This window comes from Haematobia irritans, chromosome 3 (assembly GCF_050003625.1).
Source record: "Haematobia irritans isolate KBUSLIRL chromosome 3, ASM5000362v1, whole genome shotgun sequence".
NCBI lineage: Eukaryota > Metazoa > Arthropoda > Insecta > Diptera > Muscidae > Haematobia > Haematobia irritans.
The window spans coordinates 101775978-101803067 of NC_134399.1; the positions used below are offsets into that span (position 1 = coordinate 101775978).

The 27090-nt window shown below is 36.2% G+C and overlaps 3 protein-coding genes across 3 annotated transcripts; all 3 read right to left on the bottom strand.

Annotated features, from left to right (window-relative positions):
* Window positions 1-3356: 3356 nt before the first annotated feature.
* LOC142231105 (venom allergen-1-like) lies at window positions 3357-4246 on the bottom strand. Its single transcript, XM_075301725.1, has 3 exons — window positions 4130-4246; window positions 3673-4067; window positions 3357-3612 (listed from the first exon to the last, which is right to left on the bottom strand). The coding sequence occupies exons 1-3, from the start codon at window positions 4244-4246 to the stop codon at window positions 3357-3359; spliced, it is 768 nt and encodes a 255-aa protein (XP_075157840.1).
* Window positions 4247-15486: 11240 nt separating this feature from the next.
* LOC142231106 (venom allergen-1-like) lies at window positions 15487-16437 on the bottom strand. The gene is made up of 3 exons (XM_075301726.1): window positions 16318-16437; window positions 15842-16230; window positions 15487-15775 (listed from the first exon to the last, which is right to left on the bottom strand). The coding sequence occupies exons 1-3, from the start codon at window positions 16435-16437 to the stop codon at window positions 15529-15531; spliced, it is 756 nt and encodes a 251-aa protein (XP_075157841.1). The 3' UTR covers window positions 15487-15528.
* Window positions 16438-21021: 4584 nt separating this feature from the next.
* On the bottom strand, window positions 21022-22062 carry LOC142228524 (venom allergen-1-like). Its single transcript, XM_075298973.1, has 3 exons — window positions 21887-22062; window positions 21431-21825; window positions 21022-21367 (listed from the first exon to the last, which is right to left on the bottom strand). The coding sequence occupies exons 1-3, from the start codon at window positions 22016-22018 to the stop codon at window positions 21109-21111; spliced, it is 786 nt and encodes a 261-aa protein (XP_075155088.1). The 5' UTR covers window positions 22019-22062; the 3' UTR covers window positions 21022-21108.
* Window positions 22063-27090: the final 5028 nt, after the last annotated feature.

Below are 27090 nucleotides of genomic sequence, written 5' to 3' on the forward strand. Positions count from 1 at the left end.
AACTGTATTTTCTTTCCGATTTGCCTGAAATTGGAAGTCTAGAGGTATTCTAGGACCATAAAGAGGTTTGCCGAAAATGGGGTGCTCCCATATATATCTTTCGTCCGATTTGAATTTATATGGCCACAAAAGCCAGAGTTTTGCCGTGCTTTGCTTCAAATTTTGCACAAGGGGTACGTTTAATAGTATCGTTAAGTGTGTCAAATTTTGTTAAAATCGGTTCAGATTTAGATATAGTTCACATATATATCTTTCGCCCGATTTGGACTTATATGGTCTCAATAGCTAGAGTTTTGCCCTGACTTACTTAAAATTTTGCACAAGCGGTACTTTTAACGATACTATTGTATGTGCCAAATATGGTCAAAATCGATTCAGATTTAGATATAGCTCCCATGCATATCTTTCGTCCGATTTGAACTTATATGGCCTCAAAATCCAAGGTTTTGCCGCGATTTGCTTCAAATTTCGCACAAGGAGTACGTTTAGTAGTATCGGTAATTGTGCCAAATTTGGTTGAAATCGGTTCAGATTTAGATATGGCTCCCATATATATCTTCCGTCCGATGTGCACTCATATGGCCAGGGGGGGCCAAAGTTATACTCCCATTTACGTGAAATTTCGCATAGATAGCAGAATTATTATTCTAACTATACATGTCAAATTTAGTCAAAATCGGTTCAGATTATATATAGCTCCCATTATATCTAAGGCATATTTGCTCTGTTTGCGTATTCGATACATTTTGATTACTATCACAAATTTTTTATTGGAAGTCCTTCGTTTTGTGGGAGCTACCTTCCCAACACCTTTATTTTATTTACTTGTTATTCTAAAATATTAAATAATCTTTGGATTATTTAATATTGGTAAAAAATGATTTGTCATTTTTATACCCTCCACCATAGGATGGGGGGTATATTAACTTTGTCATTCCGTTTGTAACACATCGAAATATTGCTCTAAGACCCCATAAAGTATATATATTCTGGGTCGTGGTGAAATTCTGAGTCGATCTGAGCATGTCCGTCCGTCCGTCCGTCTGTTGAAATCACGCTAATTTCCGAACGAAACAAGCTATCGACTTGAAACTTGGCACAAGTAGTTGCTATTGATGTAGGTCGGATGGTATTGCAAATGGGCCATATCGGTCCCTTTTTACGTATAGCCCCCATACAAACGGACCCCCAAATTTGGCTTGCGAGGCCTCTAAGAGAAGCAAATTTCATCCGATCCGGCTGAAATTTGGTACATGGTGTTAGTATATGGTCTCTAACAACCATGCAAAAATTGGTCCACATCGGTCCATAATTATATATAGCCCCCATATAAACCGATCCCCCGATTTGGCTTGCAGAGCCTCTAAGAGAAACAATTTTCATCCGATCCGGCTGAAATTTGGTACATGGTGTTAGTATATGGTCTCTAATAACCATGCAAAAATTGGTCCATATCGGTCAATAATTATATATAGCCCCCATATAAACCGATCCCCCGATTTGGCTTGCGGAGCCTCTAAGAGCAGCAAATTTCATCCGATCCGGCTGAAATTTGGTATATGATGTTAGTATATGGTCTCTAATAACCATGCACAAATTGGTCCACATCGGTCCATAATTATATATAGCCCCCATATAAACCGACCACCAGATTTTACCTCCGGAGCCCCCTTGGAAGAGTAAAATTCATCCGATTCGGTTGACTACTAACTAACGCGATGTTAGTATATGGTATCCAACAACCATGCAGGAATTGGTTCATATCAGTCCATAATTATATATAACACCCATATAAACCGATCCCCAGATTTGGCCTCCGGTGCCTTTTGGAGAAGTAAAATTCATCCGATCTGGTTGAAATTTGGTACGTGGTGGTAGTATACGATATTTAACAACAGTGCCAAAAGTGGTCCATATCAGTCCATAATCATATATAGCCCCCATATAAACCGATCCCGAGATTTGGTTTTGGGGCCTCTTGGTACGTTTAGAAGAAGTTTCTACGCAATCCATGGTGGAGGGTACATAAGCTTCGGCCTGGCCGAACTTACGGCCGTATATACTTGTTTTTTAAATAAAATTTTAGTTTGGTTTTGAAATTGTGAGAAATTCGAAATACATTACTTTTATTTAAATTGTAGAAAATACCTACAGTTTACATTTCCCAGTAAAAACATTTTCCTTTTCTTCATGTCCTATCAAAGTGCTTTAAAAACGTGCTAACGCCAACTTAAATTTCCAAATTCAGATTCGACTTCAAGTAGAAATTATTGTATGTATACGTTTTTAAAATAAAGTGTTGAAAAACATCTTCTATTTTTGAACGCTATTTTGGTTTGTGGTCAAGAAGTAAAAACTCCTCACATTTAAAGACTATTTCATTAATTCTTCCTTCTTTCATGAAAAGAAGAAGGACAAAACGACTTTATCGTCTTTTGGACAAGGAAAACAGTTTTTATATGAGAAATTCACAAATGCTATTATAACCAAAATTCGCGTTCGTATTTTAAGGACATGAAATCTTTGGCCTCACGACAATATTTTTTCAGTGCACAAAGCAATTCACATCTACTATTTTAATTCAGTAATATCGTAATAACTTTAGAATATTATAATAACATAAAAAAGATAAACGAGTCAAATGATAGCTTTTATGAATATGATGAAAAAACTTTACAACAAGGTGTATTTGCTACAAAAATTCCCGCATAGTGGCTGGAATCATTATTAATGTTTCAACTGAGCTTTGAAATATGTGGAAACCCTTATTCTTGCAGCAAGGCTTAGATAAAAACGCCGTTTTATCCATATTTCAATAGAAACGAAAATAAAAAAAGCCAAAAATAGCTAAAAGGGTCATGAAAAAAAGCCTGAAAAAAGCAAAAAGCTAAATGCATTTTTTTCCCCCGCTAAACGTCTTCAAAAAAGCCAAATCTAGCGGGAAAAAAGCTAAATTGGCAACGCTGTCGCAGAGAAAAAATTTGGTTGCAATGAAGAGGTGATCGCCGAAACTGAGGCCTATTTTGAGGCAAAACCGAAGGAGTACTACCAAAATTGTATCAAAAAATTGGAAGGTCGTTATAATCGTTGTATCGCTCTTGAAGGGAACTGTATTGAATAACAAAAAAGAATTTTGACAAAAAAAATTGTTTTTCTTTGTTAGACCGGGGACTTATCAGCCAACCTGTTATATTTGATTTATGGCGGTGGGTATTTAAGATTCGGAAAAAAACTCATTAAAATTGTAACTCATCAAAATTATATTTTATTTAATACTCTACGAAACAATTTAATGAACAACTTAACTTAAAAAAAATTAACACTTATAAAAAACAAAAATTTTAATAACTTCCTCCTCACCAAACATTGTTTACGTCGAAAACTTCAGATACTGAACACAAGTTGGGATATTGGGGATTTCTGCCAGTGGTACATTCACTACCACCAGAATTGCAACTCTTATAAATGGGTAAAGTGGCTACATTATTTCGGGCATAGTTGCAACCAATCAAAAAGATTTGCTTTGACGAATCACTGGCGGCATAGGTAACTGCAGCACATCCCAAACGAATATTGGGACCATTCACCAAAGTAGTGAAATGACCAATTTTACTATAGAAATAAAACAATTAAACATTTTCAAATTTCCGTGACCAATTTCGTATAACTTACGGTCCATTATAGTTCATGGGATAAGCATTGATATAATTCATGTTGCTATCTTTCACTTCATCATACCACATATCCATGCATATTTTAGCCAATTCATGATAGTTTGGAGATCCGGAATATGATCTCCAGGCTAAATTTTGGCCTGAGTAGTGGAAGGTATTTGTGTTGCGACATTTGTCATGTAGCATTTTACATTGACGGACATTGAGAGCTGCTAAATAGGCCAATTCATCATCCCATTGCATGGTAGCCATACGACAAGCAGGCTGATGATTAGGAGCTCCACCACCGGCTACCAAATTACGTTTCTCATTATGATAATTGATAATGGCATTCTTCAAGGACTCATCAATTGTAACAGCACGACGATTGGATGGACACGAAGAGTCGAAAGTCTAAAATCATAAAATAATTTATTTCTAATATTTTCAAATAAAAATTTAACTTCTACACTTACTCCACTATGCCCACAGGCTATATGATTTCCGCCGGAACAAAGAGATTTTGAACAATAATCTGCCATTGTTAAACCAAAAAGGGCCATTAAGCCAATAAAAACTATTGAAGTATTCATTGCGTAAGTGGATGTTATTATTAGTAGAAACCACGAGAAAAAAGAAATGATATCTATTGTGAACTTTCAACCTCATTATATAGTAAAATATTTGTTAAAAAAAATAACTACTAAAATTACAAGGTAACAAGTGTTTTTGAATATATTTTGTTTTTTTTTACTAAGGGATTTTCCATAATATTGCCTTGATTTCATATTCACAACTAATATTTCCATATGTTGTGTATTGTTTGTTTAGTTTGCTATTGACTCGGTCTTCTTTTCGTACAACATACCTTGAAAAGCATATTGACAAAAAATTTTCAGAAAATAAAACTTAAAAAAATGTAACAGATTTTGATGAAGATTTCCACATCTGTTTTTTCTATAATAAAATCTAGATCGAAGTCCAATCAACTAAATTTGCCACAAGTTTTTACGCTAGGTTTACGCTAGATTTTTGCTTTGGATAGACGACGCATTTCTATGATATAATGCTTTTTTCCTTGTGCAAAAACGATGAACTTTTCAATAAAGTCTTTTTGCCTTATAATTAAGTGATTCCACTAAAAAATGGGTATCTTAAAAAGAAAGAAAATTTTGTTTGACCAAGGTAAACTTGTCTTTAATATATTTCATCAAAATTAATGAAGCATATATATTTTCCAATACTTTATTTTAAAGACATTTTTTTACTTGAAATATCCCAGCAAAAAAGTAGTTTGGATCCCCAATTTGTGATCCCGAAGTAGTAAAAACTTGGAGCATATCCAATGAATTTTATATGGGCTTTACATAGGACGGAAGTACTCCCTTTTTGGATCCTTTGCATTGCTTAACAAGTTGGAAGATCATGACGAAATTAAAAAAAAACTAATTTTCTTATTATCTAATTTCTTGCAAATTGAAAAACTTCTTCGCTTCCACCGGGTATTGAACTTGGGTCTGTTTGGCACCATAACAGGACGTCTTAGCACACTCAGCTACAAACGCCATTGTATACGACACATCAAAAAGTCTATTCAAATGTTTGTGATATGAACCTAATAAGAAACCACGGCATGACATTCTAACTACTTCCTGGGATGTTCTTTATTATTATGAATGCAAAAAAAAAAACAAGTAAGGAAAGTCTAAAGTCGGGCGGTGCCGACTATATTATACCCTTTGTAGAGGCACATTTTCGCCATATCAAATCCGTCAAATGTGTTGGGTAGTATATATAAAGATTTCTGTTCCCCTATACATGCATTTAAATCTGACTCAACCTGGACAAAATTTGTTAGACTTCCAAAAATCTGTAGACTTAAAATTTCAGCCTAATCCTCTGGGGTGGAACACAATGTTAGTAAAAAACAAATAAGGAAAGTCTAAAGTCGGGCGGGGCCGACTATATTATACCCTGTACCATTTTGTAAATCCACATTTTCGATACCATGTCAAATCCATCCAATGTGTTGGATGCTATATGCACCCATACACATAGATTCTGTATATCTGACCAGATCTAGACAGAGTTCTACAATACTTATAGATTTTACATTTAAGTCGACTAATGCGCTGAGGTGGAACACAATGTTAGTAAAAAACAAGTAAGGAAAGTCTAAAGTCGGGCGGGGCCGACTATATTATACCCTACACCACTTTGTATACCTAAATTTTCGATACCATATCACATCCGTCAAATGTGTTGGGGGCTATATATAAAGGTCTGTCCCAAATACATATATTTAAATATCACTCGATCTGGACAGAATTTGATAGACTTCTACAAAATCTATAGACTCAAAATTTAAGTCGGGTGGAACACAATGTTAGTAAAAAACAAGTAAGTAAAGTCTAAAGTCGGGCGGGGCCGACTATATTATACCCTTCACCCCTATGTAGGCCAAAATTTCTGTTACATCTCAACTACTTCACATTTGCTGGAAGCTATATAAAGGAGACAATTTTTTTACTTCTACAAAATCTTTAGAATTAAAATTTAAATCGGCTAACGCTATCCAGTTAATTGGAGGAAACTTCCATTGAAAATGGGTCTAAAATGTGTAACAGTCTACCATATTTCCCCAACTCTGGTGTACGTATATATGGGAGATATATATAATCTGATTTTGACTAAATTTGATATGTATAGTTAGAATAATAATTCTGCTATCTATGCGAAATTTCACGTAAATGGGAGTATAACTTTGGGCCCCCTGGTCATATGAGTGAAAATACGACGGAAGATATATATGGGAGCCATATCTATATCTGAACCGATTTCAACCAAATTTGGCACAATTACCGATACTACTAAACGCACTCCTTGCGCGAAATTTGAAGCAAATCACTGCAAAACTCTGGCTTTTGTGGCCATATAAGTTCAAATCGGACGAAAGATATATATGGGAGCTATATCTAAATCTGAATCGATTTTGACCATATTTGGCATATACAATAGTATCGTTAAAAGTACCGCCTGTGCAAAATTTGAAGTAAGTCAGGGCAAAACTCTGGCTTTTGAGACCATATAAGTCCAAATCGGGCGAAAGATATATATGTGAGCTATATCTAAATCTGAACCGAATTTGACACAACGATACTATTAAACGTACTCCTTGCGCAAAATTTGAAGCAAATCAGGGCAAAACTCTGGCTTTTGAATCCATATAAGTCCAAATCGGACGAAAGATATATATAGGAGCTATATCTAAATCTGAACCGATTTTAACAAAATTTGACACACTTAACGATACTATTAAACGTACCCCTTGTGCAAAATTTGAAGCAAATCACGGCAAAACTCTGGCTTTTGTGGTCATATAAGTTCAAATCGGACGAAAGATATATATGGGAGCTATATCTAAATTTGAACCGATTTCAATCAAATTTACCAAGCATTGGTAGAATGCCAATTCTACCTTCTGTGCAAAATTTCACGAAGATCGGTAATAAACTTTGGCCTCTGTGGTCATATGAGTCTAAATCGGACGAATGATATATATGGGAGCTATATCTAAATCTGAACCGATTTGGCTGATATTTTGCAAGATTTTCGAGATTCCTAAAATATTTGGATGTACAGTATTTCAAGAAAATCGGTTGATAAACACGCTAACTATGACCAAATCGGGGATAAATATATATGGCAGCTATATCTAAATCTGAACCGATTTTTCCCAAAGCCAATAGCGATTGTCTCTGTCCCAAGAAACGGCCCTATGCCAAATTTGAGGACGATCGGACTTAAATTGCGAGCTGTACTTTGTGCACAAAATTACATATACAGACAGACGGACGGACGGACAGACAGACAGGCAGACAGACATACGGATATCGCTAAATCGACTCAGAAGTTAATTCTAAGCCGATCGGTATACTAAAAGCTATATGTGGGAGCTATATCTAAATCTGAACCAATTTCAACCAAATTTGGCACGCATAGCTACAATGCTAATTCTACTCCCTGTGCAAAATTTCAACTAAATCGGAGTTAAAAATTGGTCTCTGTGGTCATATGAGTGTAAATCGGGCGAAAGCTATATATGAGAGATATTCTAAATCTGAACCGATTTCAACCAAATTTGGCACGCATAGCTACAATGCTAATTCTACTCCCTGTGCAAAATTTCAACTTGACCGGAGCAAAAAATTGGCCTCTGTGGTCATATGAGTGTAAATCGGGCGAAAGCTATATATGGGAGCTATATCTAAATCTGAACCGATTTCAACCAAATTTGGCACGCAAGCTACAATGCTAATTCTACTCCCTGTGCAAAATTTCAATTAAATCGGAGTAAAAGATTGGCCACTTTGGTCATATGAGTGTAAATCGGGCGAACGATATATATGGGAGCTATATCTAAATCTGAACCGATTTCAATAAAATTTGACACGCATAGCTACAACGCTAATTCTACTCCCTGTGCAAACTTTTAATTAAATCGGACAAAAAGATTGGCCACTGTGGTCATATGAGTGTAAATCGGGCGAACGATGTATAGTTATAGCCCCCATATAAAGCCATCTCAGATTTGGCTTGCGGAACCTCAAAGAGAAACAAATTTCATCCGATCCGGTTGAAACTTGTTAGATGGTGTTAGTATATGGTCTCTCACAACCATGCCAGAATTGGTCCATATCAGTCCACAATTATATATAGGCCCCATATAAACAGATCCCCAGATTTGAATTCCGGAGCCTCTTGGAAGAGCAAAATTCATCCGATTTGGTACGAGGTGTAGGTATATGGTCTTTGATAACTATGCAAAATTTGGTCCATATCGGTCCATAATTATATATAGCCCCCATATAAACCGATCCCCAGATTTGGCTTGCGGAGCCTCAAAGAGAAGCAAATTTCATCCGATCCAGTTGAAATTTGTTACATGGTGTTAGTATTTGGTCTCTCACAACCATGCCAGAATTGGTCCCCATATAAACCGATCCCCTGATTTGTCCTCCGAAGCCTCTTGGAGGAGTAAAATTCATCCGATCCGGTTGAAATTTGGAACGTGGTGTTAGTATGTGCTCTAACAAACACGCCAGAATTGGTCCATATCGGTCCATAATTATTCCTCTAATGCCCCAATTTTTTTGGCAGATGATTAAATTTTCAATGTTAACGACACAAAAGCAAGAAAAATGTATACGGTAAAATTCAGCATATGCTGCAAAGCCTCTTGAATAGTCTCAAATAAGTTTACTTTTTATTTTGCCCATTTTTGTTGTCTTAAGGTGTGTTTTACTAAAAGCTTCCTTATTGGGCATTAGAGGGTTATATATAGCCCCCATATAAATCGATTCCCAGATTTGACCTCCGGAACCTCTTGGAGAAGCAAAATTCGTCCGATCCGGTTCAAATTTGCAAAGTGGTTTTAGTATATGGCCGCTAATAACCATCCCAAAATTGGTCCATATCGGTCTATAGTTATATATAGCCGATCCCCAATCACACAAAAATTTGTCCATATCAGTCCATATTCATGGTTGCCATTCGAACCAAAAATAATCTACCAAAATTTTATTTCTATAGAAAATTTTGTCAAAATGTTATTACTATAGAAAATTTTGTCAAAATTTTATTTCTATAGAAAATTTTGGGAAAATTTTATTTCTATAGAAAATTTTGTCAAAATTTTAATTCTATAGAGAACTAGCGTAACCCGGCCCGCTTCGCTGCGCCTTCCGAAGCGTATTTGGAGGAACATTTTGCGTTAACTTAGTCAACTATATCCTTCGTGCTGAAAACAAATTCGAAAACATTTGAATTCTTTTAAACAAATCGGACTACTTGATTTTTCGTTTATAGGTACAAATACGGCGGGAGAGGGTGTACCTTCTTCTATATTTCTTGTGAATTTTAAGTGTGGTTTGTCAAGGAAAGGTATCCTTCTCTTCAACATATCTGAAAATTAAGCATTATATTATAATAACATACAAAGAATTACTGTTTCCCATCCAATAAATCGGAAAAGGCAAAAGTAGTAAAAAATTTTACCACATTAACATTTGCTAAAATGTTGGAAAATAATGCACCCTCTACGTTGGCTGCCAATTTCATGTAAATTTAAGTTCTTTACTAAAAAGAAGTCTGGCAGAAGCCTGTGCAAAAATCATAAAATTATGTACCGAGTTCCCATTTACGGACAACCCTCTACTTTCAACTTAAGAAAAAAAAAAACGGACAAAAAGGAACCCTCTCTTTACTAATAAGAAGTCTGGAAGAAAGAAGCCTGTGCAAAAATCATAAAATTTTATACCGAGTTCCCATTTACGGACAACCCTCCACTTTTAATTTAAGAGAAAAAACCGACAAAAGGGAACTCTCTCCCCACCTTCGCTCCACTCTGACCTGATATCGGACTATCACGTACCCTATATTAATTTCGCAACTACTCAATGGTCCCTATAAATTCTATCGAAGTAAATCGACAAAGTTTATTTAAATTTTCCCCTTCCCCAACCAGATATCGAAAAATCATATATTAATTTAAAAATCATGTATTAATTTCATCACCTCCTCCCACGTTCCCTGTAAATTTCAAGTAGATCGGAGATGTTTAATTTTTGCTCTATTGTTTTAAAGGGACGTCACTTTCCCCGATACAATATCGACAAACACCGTAGTCAATAGCACCCTAACCTTCCCTGAAAATTCTTGAAACTTTCCTTCAAGTGTGGGGCAATGAAGGTTGCCTCTTCATTTATAACCTTTTCCCCCGCTTCCTTTGTAAATTTCAAGAAAACTTAAATTTTTTTATATTTCATGTTAGCCTGATACCGAAACAGGCAATTGACGTCCAAATGCATTATATCTAATTATACAATTATTTTTCGAGCTTTATGGACAGATATAGATTAAGGAACATGGTTAATAGAGCCAGTTTTTTTGCAGTTTTAGAGGAGGACCTCCTCCCCGACCAAATGTCGAAAAGCGTATCTTTTGTAAACGTCCCAGAAAATGTCAAGCAAATTATAAGCCTAAAGGGGCGGCCTCTCTTCCGTCCAAAAATCACAAAATCAGGTATCAAATATTACGGTTGACAGAGGTTACGATCTCTCCCCAGTCCTCTGTAAATTTCAAGTAACTCGGTAAAGTTTAATTGTTTCTCTGTATGTACTTAAGAGAAGCGGATGTCTCCCTATGCCCTTTTATTTTTATTAAAAAATCAGGAACCTGATATAAATTTCATAACCTCACCCATTTTTCCGTAAAATTTCAGTCGGGGGAGTTTAGTTTTGTTTTCACTGTACTTTAAAAAAAGTCGGGCAAAGGGGTGGCCCCCCTCCCCGACCAAATGTCGAAAAATAATGCAGCGGATTTTTGTCTAGATGCCAACCCCAACATTGAATGAAAATTTCATGCAAATCGCATAATTTTGTTCCAAGTTTCAAAAAGTAAGGCAAGGGGGAGGTCCCCCTCCCCGTCCGCATATGAAATCATCAGGTTCCCCATATTAATTCCATAACCTCACCGCATGTTCTCTTTAAATCTCAGATAATTTAGAGAATTTTAGTTTTTTCACTGTACTTTAAAAAAAGTCGAACAAAGGGGAGGTCCCCCTCCGCCACCAAATATCGAAATATAAAGTAGCGGATCTTTGTCTAGTTACCAACCCCAACCTTCAATGAAAATTTCAAGCAAATCGGTCAACTTTGGTCCAATTTTCAAAAAGTCCGACAAAGGGGAGGTCCCGCTCCGCCACCAGGTGTCAAAAAATGAGGTACCCTATTTTCACCACATGAACGTTCTCTATGATCTCTGAAAGTTTCAAGTAAATCGGTTCAGCCGTTTCGGAGCCAACTCGGTTCATACAAACAAACAAATAAACAAACATAGATTGAATTTTATATATATAGATGTTGCCAAAATTTTAATTCTATTGAAAATTTTGTCAAAATCGTAACATTTTGACAACATTTTCTATAGAAATGTTGTCAAAATGTTATTTCTATAGAAAATTTTGTCTAAAATTTTATTTCTATAAAAAATTTTGTCAAAATTTTATTTTTATAGAAAATTTTGATAAAATTTTATTCCTATAGAAAATTTTGTTAAAATTTTATTTCTATAGAAAATTTTGTCCAAATTTTACTTCTATTGAAAATGTTGTCAAAATTGTATTTTGTCAAAATTTTATTTCTATAGAAACTTTTGTCAAAATTTTATTTCTAAAGAAAATTTTGTCAAACTTAATTATATACGTATTTAATCGACCTTTTTTAGTTTAATATATACCACATATGGACTACCTTGCAATTTAGAAGACGGTGTTAGGAAGTTTTAAGATACCTTGCAACCCAAATAATTCGATTGTGGATGACAGTCTTTCGTAGAAGTTTCTACGAAATCCATGATGGATTGTTCGGCCTGGCCGAACTTACCACCGTATATACTTGTTTAATTGTTTTTAATTGTGTATAATATTAAAAATATCCCTACAACAGAAGCGTTTGAAAAAGATAACAAAAATAATGCTATTGCGTACTTGTTATATTTAGGAGCATGGGTTGACTTTTTTACATAATTCAAGCCAGAAATGTTCCGAATTTGATTGAGAATTGCTCCACTATAAATGTTACCCCTAAAAACCCCCCTAAAATATGATAAAAACCCTTAAATTTGGGGGGGGGGTTACCCTCAACCAGGCAACACTGCTACTGACTATTGTTCCTCTTCACTAAATATGCAATGGAAAAACTCACATTGCCTGTGGTCCGATAGGTATCAAACTTCACATTTCTCTTAGTTTTTACCGTCAACAAATCCCTTCAAAGCCTCGCATTCCTAAGATGCTTCCTTCTATTTTTGTACATTCGTTGTATGGGATCGAAGCACTGTGCGACGTGAAAAACTTCAAACATCCTTACGTGAACCTGGGGAGCCTTTAGCAACCCTTCAACTTCTATAAAAACACCTCAACTTTTACACTGAAAAAAATATTGCCGTGAGGTCAAAGATTTCATGTCTTTAAAATACGAATGCAAATTTTGCTTAGCATGGAAGACGCATTTATCTAATATAAAGTTTTGTCCAAAAGTCGATAAAATTTTCAATTAAATCGTGTTGCTCTTATAATTAAGTGATTTAAAAATGGGTATCATAACATGAAAGAAACAATTGTTGGGCTAAGGTCAAGTTGACTTTAATAATTCAGAAAAATTATATAAAATTTATGAAATTGCCTTTAAATTTTTTGTCTTTTTGCATCTTGACTACAAATCAAAAATTCGTTCAAATATAGGACATGTTTTTCAACATTTTATTTTAAAGCCGTTTTTTACTTGAAACATACCATAATTTCTACTGGAAGTCGAGTCTGAATTTGGAAAATAAAGTTGTCGTTAACTCGTTTTTAAAGGACTTTGATAGCATATGAAGAAAAAAAGCTGAAAAAACGAAAAAATAAATTTTGCTTCCTAGAAGCAAGTACACAAAACCCGAATTTAAAAGAGAATTTTGTCTTAAAAGTGTCCTCGTATTATCTTCTCTTCTTTGGCTCGGAATCAATACCAAAATTTTTAGAGTAAACACAAAATCTTTGGACCGGGCATGCTTTTTTTTTTCAGTGTACATAAAAAATCTTATTGACTCCTTATCCCTTCAAAAATTGTACAATTATTAAAAAGAAAGCGATTTGGAACCACTATGCAGGATAGGAGATTCATCAACCTAACTCTAAATTCCCTTATTTGCTTTTAGTTCAAAAGCTCGTTCACAATTATTTTTTATACCCTCCACCATGGGGGTATATTAACTTTGTCATTCCATTTGTAACACATCAAAATATTGCTCTATGACCCCATAAAGTATATATATTCTGGGTCGTGGTGAAATTCTGAGTAGATCTGAGCGTGTCCGTCCGTCTGTTGAAATCACGCTAACTTCCGAACGAAACAAGCTATCGACTTGAAACTTGGCACAAGTAGTTGCTATTGATGTAGGTCGGATGGTATTGCAAATGGGCCATATCGGTCCACTTTTACGTATAGCCCCCATATAAACGGACCCCAAAATTTGGCTTGCAGACCCTATAAGAGAAGCAAATTTCATCCGATCTAGCTGAAATTTGGTACATGGTGTTAGCATATGGTCTCTAACAACTATGCAAAAATTGGTCCACATCGGTCCATAATCATATATAGCCCCCATATAAACCGATCCCCCGATTTGGCTTTCGGAGCCTCTAACAGAAGCAAATTTCATCCGATCCGGCTGAAATTTGGTACATGGTCTTTGTATATGGTCCTTAACAACCATGCAAAAATTGGTCCACATCGGTCCATAATTATATATAGCCCCCATATACACCGATCCCCAGATTTGGCTTGCGGAGCCTCTAAGAGAAGAAAATTTCATCCGATCCGGCTGAAATTTGGTACATGGTGTAAGCATATGGTCTCAAATACCCATGCAAAAATTGGTCCATATCGGTCCATAATTATATATAGCCCCCATATAAACCGATCCCCCGATTTGCCTTGCGGAGCCTCTAAGAGAAGCAAGTTGTATCCGATCCGGCTGAAATTTGGTATATGGTGTTAATATATGGTCTCAAATGACCATGCAGAAATTGGTCCACATCGGTCCATAATTATATATAGCCCCCATATAAATCGATCCCCAGATTTGGCTTCCGGAGCCTCTAAGAGAAGAAAATTTCATCCGATCCGGCTGAAATTTGGTACAGGGTGTAAGCATATGGTCTTTAACAACTATGCAAAAATTGGTCCACATCGGTGCATAATTATATATAGCCCCCATATAAACCGATCACCAGATTTGATATCCGGAGCCTCTTGAAAGACCAAAATTCATCTGATTCAGTTGATATTTGGAACATGCTGTTAATATATGGCCTCAAATACCCATGCAAAAATTGGTCGAAATCGGTCCATAATTATATATAGCCCCCATATAAACCGATCCCCAGATTTGACCTCCGGAGCCCCTTGGAAGAGCAAAATTCATCCGATTCGGTTGAAATTTGGTACGTGATGTTAGTATATGTTATCCAACAACCATGCAGAAATTGGTTCATATCAGTCCATAATTATATATAGCCCCCATATAAACCGATCCCCAGATTTGACCTCGGGTGCCTTTTGGAGAAGCAAAATTCATCCGATCTGGGTGAAATTTGGTACGTGGTGGTAGTATATGATATTTAACAACCATGCCAAAAGTGGTCCATACCAGTCCATAATCATATATAAACCGATCCCGAGATTTGGTTTTGGAGCCTCTTGGAGGAGCAAATTTAATCCGAGTCAATTGAAATTTGGTACATTGTACTAATATATGGCCGTTAACAACCATGCCTAACTAGGTCCATATTGGTCTATAGTTATATATAGCTCTTAGATAAATCGATCCCCAATTACACAAAAATTGATCCATATCAAGTTCATAACTGTATATAGCCCCCATATAAGCGACCCCCATATTTCAATTCTGGCTCCCTACGTACCGTGCAAAAGTCCATGTCGATTCGTAATTATTTGTAGACTTACCTACACATACCTTTTTTGTCTAATATATACCACGTATGAACTAACTCATAATTTAGAAGACGATTAAAGAGACCACAACCCAAGCAATTCGATTGTGGATGACAGTCTTTAGTACAAGTTTCTATGCAATCCATGGTGGACGGTACATAATATTCGGCCTGGCCGAACTTCGGCCGTATATACTTGTTTTATATTTCAACATTTTCTTTATTTGATTACATTTCTTTGAATAACACTTACTTTTAAAACTGCGTAACAAAAACTATATATATTTAAGGCTACAACATCATTTTGATCTTGAATTAGGATAAATCGTTGGGATCATACGACTCCGAAGTGGAGCACAAATTAGGATATTTTGAATTCTTGCCAGAGGTACAAGAGGAGGCTGGTGTATCACAACTGGTATATATAGGCATTCCAGCAACATTAGTTCTAGCATAATTACAAGCGATCAAAAATTGCATTTTCGATTTTCCATAGGTGGCGGCAGCACAACCAACACGAATATTATTTTCATTTACCATAACCGTGAAATGGCCAATACCTCTGTAGTAAAGTAATAAGGATATTTGTGAGAAAATCTCGCGATTGCATCATGTAAAGAATACTTACGCTCCTCCTGAGGGATAGGAGTTAATAAAATTCATATTGCTGTTCAGCACTTCATCGTACCACATGTTCATGGTGGCTTTAAGTAAATTTTGATAATTCGGTGTTCCCCCATAAGTTTTGTAGGCCAAATTTTGTCCAGCAAATTGGAAGCTATCAGTGTTACGACACTTGTCATGGGCCATTTTACACTGGCGAACATTGAAAGCGGCCAAGGAAGCCAATTCATCATCCCATTGTGCAGTGCCCATGCGACAGGCAGCATCATGCTTGTTCACACTTCCTCCGGCAATCAAATTACGTTTCTCATTATGAAAATCGAGGATGTACGACTTCAAGGAACTATCAATATTTACCATGGCAGCATTTGAAGGACATGTGGAATCAAAATTCTAGAAAAAATTGTTTTAATTAAATTTAAAATTTTTGTTTTTTTTTTTTTAATTTTAAAAAAATATTAAAGTCAGATGCATGCTTACACCATTGTGATCACAGGCAATGTGAGTTTTTCCATTGCATAGTGAAGAGGAACAGTAGTCAGTAGCCACAACAGTACCAATGATACAGATAAAGGCTGAGGACATTAAAATGTGATACATTTTTTGAAATATGAACTTTCAATCTACGCTAACTGATGATAACTGATATTGATGGTTAAAATCGAAAACGCTTTTATAGATCTGCTTTTAGTGTTTAAATATTTACCTTTTTAAAATTAATTTCATTGACAATTTGTAAATATTTGAGAAAAACATATTGAATTGGTATAACCCATGAAGTTCAAGGGCTTACACCAAATGTAATACTATTTGATCTAATATATATGTAGAAATGTTTCCATAACATCTGTTGGCATCGAAATTTGACTATAGGGTACGTTTAAATAGTATTAATCGTAATATGTAAACTTTTGGCTCGATTAAAAATTTTGTATCACTTGTAAAAACTTTTGCTTAATTGAGAATTAGCCTACCAGAAATATTGGTCATTTATCGTCGTTTACCATTCACCAATCGCTTTTAATTTATAGCTAGTTTCATCTTCTCCGATAGCCTTCTCACTTCAAATGGGTTTATTTAGTTCCCAGCATTTTGTTTCTGTAATACCAACAATGTAGAAGAAATTCATAAATTTTTCAAATTTTACGTTTCGTCATTCCATTTGTAACACATGGAACCCACCGTGATGCAATGGTTAGCATTCCCACCTTGAATACACAAGATCGTGGATTCAATTCCTGTTGCGACCGAACACCAAAAAGGATTATCCCACCTCAGGAATGCTGGTGACATTTCTGAGTGTTTCAAAGCTTCTCTAAGTGGTTTCACTGCAATGTGGAACGCCGTTCGGACTCGGCTATAAAAAGGGGGTCCCTTGTCATTGAGCTTAACATGGAATCGGGCAGCGCTCAGTGATAAGAGAGAAGTTCACCACTGTAGTATCACAATGGATTGAATAGTCTAAGTGCGCCTGTTACATCGGGCTGACACCTAACCTAACCTCTTTGTAACACATTGAAATATTGATCTCAGACCCCATGATTTATGTAATGTTCCTAAACTAACACTAAATGTTTGGGACACATATGTTAATATGTTAGAATATATGTTTGGGGCATGAATGTCTCATAAAAATAATATGTGTGAATGTAAACATATATAAATTTACAAATTTCGAGTAAACGTATATATGATGTGATATTTTATTCAGAGAGCGTCAGAGTGAGAGAGATAGAGGGAGAGAGAGTATAGAGCAATAAATAGAGATGTAAACCGCGAGGGTTGACGAAAGAAATCAACATAACACAGCGAGAGAATCAAAAGAGAGCCATTTCTGTTGTCTTGGTGGAACAACACTTTTTATACCTTCCACCATAGGATGGGGGTATATTAACTTTGTCATTCCGTTTGTAACACATCGAAATATTGCTCTAAGTCCCCATAAAGTATATATATTCTGGGTCGTGGTGAAATTCTGAGTCGATCTGAACATGTCCGTCCGTCCGTCCGTCCGTCTGTTGAAATCACGCTAACTTCCGAACGAAACAAGCTATCGACTTGAAACTTGGCACAAGTAGTTTTTATTGATGTAGGTCGGATGGTACACGCAAAGAAAAAAACGTTTGGAAAACGTGTACCGAAAACGTTTTTCTTTTGTTAGAGTTTTTTGAATTGCTTCGAAAATTTTAAACTTTTATCACCAAAAAAAAAAATCGTTTGTTACACAATTTTTATTTTTTCAATAAAAAAATTTATTTTTGAAACAACAACACAGTCCATTTCGTTTATATCAAAAACTGTTCTTTTCTGACTTTAGGTCTTTAATAAGACACATTTTACAGTTCAAAATTTAATATACTACAATGTAATGTTGAACATTTTTTCGCAATCTTCCGAACATATCTGGAATATATGTAAAAAAAAAACAAAACAAAAAAAACTTTGGTCGAAGCAGGGATCGAACCCACGACCCTTGGCATGCAAGTCGGACGTAGCAAGCACTGCTCCACGGTGCCAAACTAACTGTTTGTTTCTGTTAAATAAACTTTGTTTATTCGGTTCGTGGGCGCCGCAAGCTATGCTATATAAATATAACTTATATGGATAATTATCTATTGATGACCATAACAGGTACATAGCTCAGTGGTTAGTGTGTTGGCTTACAAAGTGCATGGTCCGCGGTTCTATTCTCCGTCCAGGCGGTGTTAAGAACTAAAAAACCTCGTGGATGTGAGAAAGATGTGAGGGAAAATGCAATTAGCAAGAAAACAATGTTTTTTTTTTGTTTTTTTGAGTTAGTCTTTATGAAAAGGGTTTTACATCCTGGAAAAGAATAAACGTTTATCACAAAAAGTATATACAAATACACTTCCTTACAGCGAAAAGCAAATGAGAAACGAACTTTGTTTGTCTAAAATTTCGTTTGGGAGGAAAGAATTATTTTCTTGCGTGTATTGCAAATGGGCCATATCGTTCCACTTTTACGTATAGCCCCCATATAAACGGACCCCCAAATTTGGCTTGCAGACCCTCTAAGAGAAGCAAATTTGATCCGATCCGGCTGAAATTTGGTACATGGTGTTAATATATGGTCTGTACTGACCATGCAAAAATAGGTCCACATCGGTCATTAATTATATATAGCCCCCATATAAACCGATCCCCAGATTTGGTTTACGGAGCCTCTCAGAGAAGAAAATTTCATCCGATCCGGCTGAAATTTGGTATATGGTGTACGTATATGGTCTCTAACAACTATGCAAAAATTGGTCCACATCGGTGCATAATTATATATGGCCCCCATATAAACCCATCACCAGATTTGACCTCCGGAGCCTTTAGGAAGACCAAAATTCATCTAATTAAGTTGATATTTGGTACATGGTGTTAATATATGGCTTCAAACACCCATGCAAAAATTGGTCGAAATCGGTCCATAATTATATATAGCCCCCATATAAACCGATCCCAAGATTTGACCTCCGGAATCCCTTGGAAGAGCAAAATTCATCCGATTCGGTTGGAATTTGGTACGTGATGTTAGTATATGGTATCCAAAAACCATGCGGGAATTGTTTCATATCAGTCCATAATTATATATAGCCCCCATATAAACCGATCCCCAGATTTGACATCCGGAAACAGATCCCGAGATTTGGTTTTGGAGCCTCTTGTAGGAGCACATTTCATCCGAGTCAGTTGAAATTTGGTACATTGTGCTAGTATATGGCCGTTAACAAACATGCTTAACTAAGTCCATATCGGTCTATAGTTATATATGGCCCTCAGATAAATCGATCCCCAATCACAAAAAATTGGTCCATATCAAGTTCATAATTGTATATAGCCCCCATATAAGCGACCCCCATATTTCAATTCTGGCTCTCTACGTACCGTGCAAAAGTCCATACCGACTCGTAATTATTTGTAGACTTACCTATACATACCTTTTTTGTCTAATATACACCATGTATGGACTAACTCACAATTTAGAAAACGATGTTAAGAAGTTTTAAGATACCATAACCCAAGTAATTCGATTGTGGATGACAGTCTTTCGTAGAAGTTTCTACGCAATCCATGGTGGAGGGTATATAAGATTCGGCCTGGCCGAACTTACGTCCGTATTTACTTGTTTCTTCTTCATATGGGGCCGTTTTGCCGCGATTTCGGCCTTCAGACGCTCCAAAAACGCCATATAATAGTCACTGTTGATGGTTTTTCCCTTCTCAAGATAATCGATAAAAATTATTCCATGCGCATCCCAAAAAACAGAGGCCATTACTTTGCCAGCGGACTTTTGAGTCTTTCCACGTTTCGGAAACGGTTCACCGGTCGCTGTCTACTAATCCGACTGTCGATTGGACTCAGGAGTGTAGTGATGGAGCCATGTTTCATCCATTGTCACATATCGACGGAAAAACTCGGATGTATTACGAATTAACAGCTGCAAACACCGCTCAGAATCATCAACACGTTGTTGTTTTTGGTCAAATGTGAGCTCGCGCGGCACCCATTTTGCACAGAGCTTCCGCATATCCAAATATTGATAATTGATATGACCAACACGATCAACTTCATTTTACGGTCATTCAAAATCATTTTGTGGGTTTTTTTTTATGTTTTCGTCGGTAACCACCTCTTTCGGGCGTCCACTGCGTTCACCGTCCTCCTTGCTCATTTCACCACGTTTGATATATAATTATGGACCGATGTGGACCAAATTTTGCATGGTTGTTAGAGATCATATATCAACACCATGTACCAAATTTCAGCCAGATCGGTTGAAATGTGCTTCTCTTAGAGGCTCCGCAAGCCAAATCTTTGCGTCCGTTTATATGGGGGCTATACGTAAAGGTGAACCGATGTAGCCCATTTGCAATAATATCCGACCTACATCAATAACAAATACTTGTGCCAAGTTTCAAGTCGATAGCTTGTTTCGTTCGGAATTTCAACAAACGTCCGCTTGTTGATTGTTAATATACCCCCTATGGTGGAGGGTATCAAAAATTCAATTTATCGATTTTTGTTAAAGAAAAAAGACTTTCATCAAATTGATCAGGGAAGGACAAGAAATCGTTGTTCTCATGACAACATATATATTTTTCAGTGTAGAAAAAACCTTCACAGCAATATTCTTTCACTTTGTCAAGCTGTGAAACCATTTCAAACCAATGATAATTTTATTCAAATGACCATTTGTTTCATTATTTTTAATCCGTCACCAGTGATTTCAAAATCAATGGCGAAAAATTGCTACCTCATAATTTACAATTTAAATTTGTTAACGGCATATTTCTCCTTGGCAGAGCACAAGTTAGGGAAGTTCTTGTTGGTACCAGTCTTGCAGCCAGAGGCAACCTTAGGGCAAGAGGCATAAATGGGTTGGTCGATCATATTGGTAGTGGCATAGTTACAGGCAACCAAATAGGCCTTGTAGGGTTTTCCAGGAACTGAATAAGTGGTGGCAGCGCAGCCCACACGGACATTGCGATCAGCGACCATAACAGTGAAATGACCAATGGTCCTAAAACAGAACAACGTTGGATTATATCTCTTCAAAATTCTATATAGATTCATCACAACTCACTTTCCACTATAGTTTTTGGGGTATTTCTTGATATATTTCATTTTGCTGTCCTTAACTTCATCATACCACAATTGTACAGCCTTAGTCAACATATCGACATCCTTTGCAGTTCCTGTGAAGCCCATAAAAGCCAAATTCTGTCCGGAATATTTAAAGGCTTTGGTATTGCGGCATTTGTCATGAGCCATTTTACATTGGCGGACATTGAGAGCAGCAATCTTGGCTAATTCATCATCCCATCTCATGGTGGCCATGCGACAGGCAGGACCATGATTGGCATCACCACCTCCAGCAATTAGATTACGTTTAGTATTGTGGGCCTTGACAATAGCCTTCTTGAGTTTATCATCGATGTTGATCATGACAGCATCGGATGGGCATTCTTCCGAGAATTGCTGGATATATTTCAAGAGTGTAATAAGTGATTAACCTATATGAAGTCAACCATCTACTTACACCACTATGACGACAAGCAATATGTGTAATTCCATTTTTGCATAAATCGGGTGAGCAATAATCGGAAGTTTGGCCAGAGACCAAAACTACCAACATACAGGCTCCGAAGAAAAGTAATGAGAAAGGTTGCATTTTTCCTACAGTTTATTCACCGTACAACTGATGATGATACTTACATCGGGTTAAGATTTTATAGTTGAGACTTATTTACAATTCGCCCAAGTAATTATTATGCAATAATGCCGTTGTTATAGGGAAATATTGATATTCCTAATATTTGTTTGTCTATTGTTTGAAACCACACTTCCTAGTCTTTTTACAATTGTTTTTCTAATTAATTAATTGTACTACGATTGGTGTTTGATAAAAAACGAAGAAAGCTTGTCAGTTAAATATATCTCCAATATTAATATCAATACTCAAAGACCTTCCTGACTTTAGAATTTCTTAGGTCTGGATCCAATTTACGAGCGGACAATTAACAGAAACCCCTTGAATTTCATTGAAAATGTAATCAAATATAGAGTTATTGTAGTGCAATGGTTAACGTCTGGCCTAGCACACTAAAAAATGTATGCTGCCTTCCAAAAATTTGGGTACTGTTCAGTGTTGCCAGGTTGGGGGTTTTCCCCCAAAATTTAGTGGTTTGTACACGTTTAGGGGGATATTTATAGGTAACATTTAGTTGGGTGGGGGGGTGGGTTTGGGGGTAAAAAAAATATCTTAGATCTTATAAAGTGGAGCAATTCTCAACAAAATTTGGAACAGTTCTGGCATGAATTTTGAGAAAAAAATAAGGGAAGTCAACCCATGTTCCTAAATACAAGCAAGTATGCAATGACATTCTTTTTTAAACGCATCTGTTGAAGGGGCATTTTTAATATTTTATACAATTAAAAACAAGTTGAGATGTATCACTGCCCGATTCCATGTTAAGCTCAATGTAAAGGAACTTCCTTTTTATATCCGAGTTTGAACGGCGTTCCACATTGCAGTGCAACCACTTTAAAACCCCCTGAAAATTTTTCAAAGGAAAATTTTTAGCATAAAAAAACTTATTTTGTCTAAAATTTTGTTCCTCAGAAAAAACTTCTTTCAGTTTACATATTTGTGTTAAATTTAATTTTTAAAGTGTATCCCTACAGTCTTTTGATTTTGGGTCTCTTTTTGTACTATTGACATACTTAAAATTTTCGGGGGTTTTTGAAAAAAGTCTAGACCAATTTAGGGGTTTTTTTTATTAAGATTTGGGGGGAAGAATCAAAAATTACCTGGCAACACTGGTACTGTAAAGACACAATTTACGTTTTGCGTACATGAATCTAAGAAGCAAATTATCATTCATTCCTTTTTTCAGCTATTTTCTTCATGTGCTATCAATATCCTTTAAAGAAAAGTATTAACTACAACTTAAATTTCCGAGTTCCGACTCGACTTCAATTAGAAGAAGAGCAAGAAACTGAGAGCCTTTGAAATTTGACCATAATTTTTGAATGATCACAGCGATGTATCTCTCTCTTCGAGTGGCTACATTCTCGTGTAGTCATATTGAATTAATGATCTCAGAAGAAGCAGTTCTTTTAGTTCTTGGAGGTCGGTACATATCAGATCGTGACTCTGTCAGGCAATTAACCGCTTTGTATGAGAGAACCTTCTAAATTCTACCATAATTTTCGAATGATCATTGCCCAGCAACAAATACTTCAGCAGTAAGAGTTTAGTTGCGCTTTTTGGTATACAATAAATTAGGCAGTACATCCAAGGCCGTATTCAGGGGGGGATGAGGGGGATCAAACCCCCCCCCCGAAATGAATGAATATTTTTATATAAAAAAATATATATATTTTTAGCTGCATAAAAAATCTTATCGAAGATGTTGAAGAAAAGCTGGAGGTTTTATTTTGAAAAACGCTTACCTATAAAACTTGCACAAATCATAGAATACTAGTTGAAAAGCCCGTCAAACGACGGTCGAAAAAAACAAATTGTTTTTGTTCTCGCACCACAAATTTCATTTTTGGAAAATGTATTTCTGCTTTTTATGTGTGTTTGTTGTTCTTTTTGTGAACATGGCTCGCTGTGTTTGGCCATAGCAACAACAACGAAACAGCCAAACACACATATGTAAATGAAATGGCGCAAAACCTGCGAAAAGAACCTGCCTAATTCAGCGATGGAAGCACTTGGAGAGTGCAATAAAGAGATATTTCCAAACGTGCATATTCTTTTAAACATTTTGGTCACTTTGCCAGTTACTCAGGGATGGAAAATACAATTTTTAAGAAAGTACAAAAAAGGTATTTTTTGAGCGGAAAGCTACTTTTTACTAAATTTCAACAAAAATTTCACTGGAAGATTATTGTCAAGAGACTGAATTTTAAAGAAAATAAAATTTTGACAAAATTTTCTATATAAATAAAATTTTGCAAAAATTTTCGATAGAAATAAAATTTTGCAAAAAAATTCGATAGAAAAAAAATTTGCAAAATTTTTTCTATAGAAATAAAATTTTGCAAAAATTTCCTATAGAAATAAAATTTTTACAATATTTTCAATTGAAATAAAATGTTCACAAAATTTTCTATAAAAATAAAATTTTGCAAAAATTTTATATAGACATAAAATTTTGACAACATTTTCTACCGAAATAAAAAATCGATAATATAGAATAAAATCCTGTTTTTGACTATGTCTTTTACAAAATCAAGATTTTCTTCCCACATGAACATGTCTGTTTTGCCACATTTGTAAAAGACTATTAGCAAATAAGGTTGATAAAGACTTTCTCAAAATATTAAAATGTTTTGTCAAAGCTATTGATATCGACTCAAAAATGTCTACACAAAAGGTAACGGACGGACAGACGGACATGGTTATATCGACTCAGGGACCCACCCTGAGCATTATTGCCAAAGACACCATGTGTCTATCTCGTCTCCTTCTGGGCGTTACAAACATATGCACTAACTTATAATACCCTGTTCCACAGTGTGGCGCAGGGTATAAATATGGGAAGCATTTAAATCTGAAGCACTTTTAAGGAAACTTCGCAAAAGTGTATTTATGATTTATCGCTCGATATATATGTATTAAAATTTTAGGAAAATTACAGTCATTTTTACAACTTTTCAACTAAGCAGTGGCGATTTTACAAGGAAAATGTTGGTATTTTGACCTTTTTTGTCGAAATCAGAAAAACATATATATGGGAGCTATATCTAAATCTGAACCGATTTCAACCAAATTGAGCACGCATACCTACAATGCTAATTCTACTCCCTGTGCAAAATTGCAACTAAATCGGAGTATAAAATTGGTCTCTGTGGTCATATGAGTGTAAATCGGGCGAAAGATATATATGGGAGCTATATCTAAATCTGAACCGATTTCTTCCAAAATCAATAGGGATCTATTCTGACCCAAATTAGGAACATGTGCCAAATTTGAAGGCGATTGAACTTAAATTGCGACCTAGACTTTGATCACAAAAATGTGTTCACAGACAAAGGAACGGACGGACGGACGGACGGACAGACGGACAGACGGACATGGTTATATCGACTCAGGGACCCACCCTGAGCATTATTGCCAAAGACACCATGTGTCTATCTCGTCTCCTTCTGGGTGTTGAAACATATGCACTAACTTATAATACCCTGTTCCACAGTGTGGCGCAGGGTATAAATATTGTATACATACCTATGCATAAATAAAAATTTTTTACACATGAGATTATATGAATATTTTTTTTTAAAGTTGAACCCCCCCCGAATTAAAATCCTGGCTACGGCCTACATCCGAACTGTATGTATCAGTGGCAATAACGTATGCACGCATGAAAGGTAGTGATGTTTTCCTTCTATACTATAAAATAGGAAACTCCTTCAATACTATAAAATAGGAAAACTCAAAATTGTATATCTCTTCTGAACAATATTGCTATTGAAATGAGCAGTTATATCAGCGCTATGTAGAAGCTGCTCTAAATCGGGACATCGCCCATAAAGGTTAGGTTAGGTTAGGTTAGGTGGCAGCCCGATGTATCAGGCTCACTTTGACTATTCAGTCCATTGTGATACCATATTGGTGAACTTCTCTCTTATCACTGAGTGCTGCCCGATTCTATGTTAAGCTCATGGGACCTCCTTTTTATAGCCGAGTCCGAATAGCGTTCCACATTGCAGTGAAACCACTTAGAGAAGCTTTGTAACCCTCAGAAATGTCACCAGCATTACCGAGATAGGATAATCCACAGCTGAAAAACTTTTGGTGTTCGGTCGAAGCAAGAATCGAACCCACGACCTTGTGTATACAAGGCGGGCATGCTAACCATTGCACCACGGTGGCTCCCTTCTTCTTCCCACAAAACTCAGCGCTGATTCGGTTGTTTTGTAAACAGTTGGTACTGCCTCTCTCCCAGCAAAAAATACTTCAGTAGTAAGAGTTTAGTTGCGTTTTTCTTATACAATAATGTAGGCAGTGCACCCACACTGCATGAATCGGTGGCAATAATGTAAACGAGTAATCAAACAAGTTTATCATCATTCGTTTACGTTATTGCAACCAATTCATGTAGTATAGATGCATGATAGGTAGTGCTGTTTTCCTTCATACCAACAATGCTATACTCAAGATTATATATCACTTCGTAGGAATATTTCTATTAAAATGAGCAATTATATCAGCGCTATGTAGAAGCTGCTCTAAATCGGGACATCGCCCACAAAAATCAGCGCTGATTCGGTTGTTTTGTAAGCAGTTGGTGCTGCCCCTCTCCCTTACAATCCTGCTGAAACAGTGCTCCATTTTTTGCTGGGCTCCCTTGCAATCCTGCTGAAATAGTGCTCAATTTTTTGCTGGGTGCTAAGTCTCCTCTCTCTCTCAAAGGGTTCTCCCATGAAGACCCTGCTTGAGAGATCGAGAGCCGCTCGGTCTGGACAAATAATTGTTATACACACCACCAAAGCATGGTATAATAAGTTCGCCATTCCGTTGGCAACACTTCGCAATATCGATTTCGGACCATATAAAGAATATATATTTCTTGCAACGAATCTATAGAATTCTATGACAATCTAATAATGTCCGTCTGTCTGTTGTAATCACGCAGAAGCCCTCAATTATGAACCTATCGTCCTGAAATTTGGCACAGATACGCTTTTGTATGCAATCAGATCAATTCCAACAATGGGCTATATCGGTCA